At 42.3% G+C, this 4205-nt stretch overlaps 1 protein-coding gene across 1 annotated transcript; it reads right to left on the bottom strand.

The window, feature by feature from the left end:
• Nucleotides 1–1597: 1597 nt before the first annotated feature.
• On the bottom strand, nucleotides 1598–3067 carry LOC127317523 (probable aquaporin PIP2-7). The gene is made up of 3 exons (XM_051348077.1): nucleotides 2356–3067; nucleotides 2133–2273; nucleotides 1598–2045 (listed from the first exon to the last, which is right to left on the bottom strand). The coding sequence occupies exons 1-3, from the start codon at nucleotides 2971–2973 to the stop codon at nucleotides 1908–1910; spliced, it is 897 nt and encodes a 298-aa protein (XP_051204037.1). The 5' UTR covers nucleotides 2974–3067; the 3' UTR covers nucleotides 1598–1907.
• Between the last annotated feature and the right edge of the window lie 1138 nt (nucleotides 3068–4205).

The raw sequence follows: 4205 nt of genomic DNA, 5'->3' as shown, positions 1-4205 counted from the left end.
TGCTAAGGAACAATGCATTGTGAAAAGGCTCCTATGAAATTCATTGGCATAATAACCACTAATCGAGATGTGCAAATGAGATTCTTTTGCAGAGTATCGAAGTTTAAGAGTGTTACAACCTATAGATCGCACATGGTGTACATAAAGATTAACTAGCGACAAAATAGAAACATATGTCGTCTATGCATCTTGGATCCTTTTAGAAAGCTGCCAACCACTCTGGTTGTAAATGTCCGATCGATTGCATCTAAAATCCATATACTCATGTTGCACCTCTGGTAGAAAATAGGACCACTCGTGCATTCAATGTGTAACCATATGAATAACCTGTAGAAAATGAGCATTCATACTCTTGTTAAACACAATATCTTTGCGGCAGTTTCAAATAGCACATCAAAGCATAGATAGACGTTCAGATCTTTTCTTTAGTTGCTTTATCAACTACATTCGACCAATTTTGAGACATATTTGTGACAATTGGTTGGTGGTGGAACATTAAAAGTGAATTGGATAATTATCCAAATGATTCTAGCCAAGGGACAATCAAAAGATAAATGGTTGATAGATTCATTAGCATCACAAAACGTACGTTTCTTACAACTATTTAAATTTCCGAACATAAAACATGTGTTACAAAGAGAAGGCAAGGTGTAGTGTAATTATAATGTATAAATTGTTGGTATAAAATCAATATCATTAGAAAGTGTTTTTCAATACGAATTCAATGGTACCAATAACGTAAAATATGATCAAAATTTTGTTGCTCAATTTTTTTGGTTAAAGTTCCTCTTGAAATGTGTGTGCGTTTTATTCACCGAAACGGAGGGGACAGTACAACATTTAAAAGACAATGAAGACTAAGATAACACGACTCACTGAGATAAAGTGCTAAGGAACAATGCATTGTGAAAACGCTTGGCCTATGAAATTCATTGGCATAATAACCATTAATCTGGAGAGAGACGTGCAAATGAGATTCTTTTGCAGAGTATCGAAGTTTAAGAGTGTTACAACCTATAGATCACACATGGTGTACATAAAGATTAACTAGCGACAAAATAGAAACATATGTCGTCTATGCATCTTGGATCCTTTTAGAAAGCCGCCAACCACTATGGTTGTAAATGTCCAATCGGTTGCATCTAAAATCCATATACGCATGTTGCACCTCCGTAGAAAATATGACCACTCGTGGATCCAATGTATAACCATATGAATAACCTGTAGAAAATGAGCATTCGTACTCTTGTTAAACACAATATTATTGCGGCAGTTTTAAATAGCACATCAAAGCATAGATAGACGTTCAGATCTTTTCTTTAGTTGCTTTATCAACTACATTCGACCAATTTCGAGACATATTTGTGATAATTATCCAAATGAGTCTAGCCAAGGGACAATCAAAAGATAAATGGTGATAGATTCATTAGCATCATAAAATGCACATTTCTTACAACTATTTAAATTTCCGAACATAAAACATGTGTTGCAAAGACAAGGCAAGGTGTAGTGTAATTATAATGTAACACTCCCTCCGTCCCGGTTTACAGGGCCTACGCGTATCGCTAGATCCTCTATTTGATCAACATAGTATAAATTATACAACATAAAAATTATACCATTAGAAAGTAGAACATATAAACTTTCTAATGATATATATTTTGCAATATATTTTTGTATTATATTATTCAAATTTACAATCTAGAAATACATGTAGAGCCTATCAACCGGGACGGAGGTAGTATATCCAACTTAATTATTCCCGAACGACGCACATGCATGCAATCATGTGGACACACACGCCTTTGTGTTGCATGCATGTCTCTCCGAGTAATGCTACACGTCAGTCCGTAGGTGTAGGATTACTCAACATATGTGTATGCGCATGTTCTTCCTCTCCTCGGTCTTCAAGCGGTCGAGCCTCTCCTGCTGAACGAGCCCAGCGCCAGCAGCGCCTCCTTGACTACAGCAATGTCTCGCAGCACGATCTTGTGGTAGAACACCGCCAAGGCCGCGCCGGTGAAGGGTCCGACCCAGAAGATCCACTGCAAATCACAAGAAGCATCGGATCTTAATCTCGATCGGAACAACGTACCTACCTAATGTGTGTAGGTTTGATTAATGGATCTCACGTGCTGCTTCCAGGTTCTGTGCTGGTTGTACAAGACGGCGGCGCCCAGGCTCCTCGCCGGGTTGATGCCCGTGCCGGTGATCGGTATGGTCGCCAGGTGCACCACGAACACCGCCAAACCGATCGGCAGCGCCGCCACCAGCTGCAAGAACGAATTAATCAAATGCAGGTCAGAGCGGTCGTCGTAATTAGGACAAACTTGTGGACACGACGCGCGCACGTACCGGGACGAAGGCGTCGCGAGCGGTACGCTTGGGGTCGGTGGCGGAGAAGACGGTGTAGACGAGGACGAAGGTGCCGAAGGTCTCGGCGCCGAGTGCCGCCGTGAGCGAGTAGCCCTCGGACACCGAATTGGCGCCGCCGCCGAGGGAGTCGAAAGGGTGCTTCATGATCCCCTTCACGATGCCCACGCCGCAGATGGCGCCGAGGCACTGCGCTACTACGTACAGCACGGCGCGCGCCAGCGACACCTTGCCGGCCAGGAACAGCGCGAACGACACCGCCGGGTTGATGTGCCCGCCCGAGACGCCGCTGGTGGAGTAGACGAGGACGGAGACAGTGGCGCCGAAGGACCAGGCAACGCCGAGGTACCCGACGCCGGTACACCTCTCGTCGGCGCCGGAGGACTGGAATTTGTATCCGATGACGGTGGAGATGCTCACGTAGACCAGAATGAGCGAGGCCGTGAACTCGCCGATCATGGCGCGGTAGAGGGACCACTCGGTCAGCTCGTTCGTGTCCAGCGGCTGGACTGCCGGCGGGTCCCAGTACGGCACCCTCTGGACGATAATATCGGTTACCTCTTCGTCGTCCGCGGTGGCCACGCCGTCCTTGGTCGACATGGTTCGCGGTTGATCCTCCTACAGACTACAGTAGAGGGGTTTTGTTCTGTTCCTGCGTATGGGGCTAGTATTAGTTCACTTCCAAGAACATCACGCCAAGAGAAGATGCTTAAATAGGGGTCGAGGTGGAGTGCTTGGCGAGCATGGTGAGAGGGACGCTAGACACCTGGAAGAGGTTCTTTCCTTGGAATACAGTCACATGTCCTGTTGCCAATTTTATCAATTGAATTATTTTTTGAGAATATGGATTTGCATTCAATGACATATTATCTTGCCGAGCGACTGCTCTTCGTCGACATAGAATAATCTCAATGATTGGATGGTTCGTAATCTCGACTTAGAAAAAAAAAAGAAAAAAAATGCAAACTACCTCTCTTTTTTTTAAAGTCTAACAGCATACAACCTTTGAACTTCAAACTTTTCAATTTATTGCAACATTTGAGAAACAATGTGGGAAAGATAGTTCAAGATTATTATGCCATTTTTTTGAAATGGGCGTTACCTCGGCATCTACACCGAAAAATGCATAAAACCTTGATTTATTTCATTTAAAATAATCTTACAAACTGAAGTCGCCAAACCATGTGAAAAAACACCACAAAATAACACAACGATAGAGAATCAAACTCGGCCTTATGCCCGGTCATTGCTATCGCCAGCTCCCCGGCAAATGATGAATCTATATAGAGTTTTAAGCCTACTCTTTGACTATGAAAACCCTCATCACATGCTATATCTAGCAATTATTTTGTCCATTATGCATGATACTTGTTTCCATTCACTTCTATGTGATATTTGCGCAACTAGTAGTTGTATTAGGATTTTAGTACTTTTCCTTCTCTTTCCTCTGTGTGTGTGGGTGAATGTTCTGGACATTTATGAACAAAGCACGAAGAAAGGAGCCAAGTTGAGGCAATATGAAGGAGTTACAGATACCAAAACTTAACCATTTGAAGGATGAAAAGAGTGAAAATTTTCTATCACAAGATAAGAAATATCCAGAACCATCGTTTTTTTTCTATTCAAATTATTTAAGTATATGTGGATGATGTTATGAAATAGAATCCTACGATTATATGTTTGTTCAATGTGTATTTTATTCATATTATTATCTTACTGATTAGAGATGTATAATTCATTGGTGTAGTTGGAGACATCTGACTCTCCGAAGTCTAGAGCACACATGATATAGCTAGATATTTTGTTGCAAATAATTTGACCTTGTAATGATA

The sequence above is a fragment of the Lolium perenne genome, chromosome 7 (genome assembly GCF_019359855.2).
Source record: "Lolium perenne isolate Kyuss_39 chromosome 7, Kyuss_2.0, whole genome shotgun sequence".
Lineage (NCBI taxonomy): Eukaryota > Viridiplantae > Streptophyta > Magnoliopsida > Poales > Poaceae > Lolium > Lolium perenne.
The sequence above is the reverse complement of the archived record's forward strand: the minus strand, read 5'-3'. Positions and strand labels throughout refer to the sequence as shown.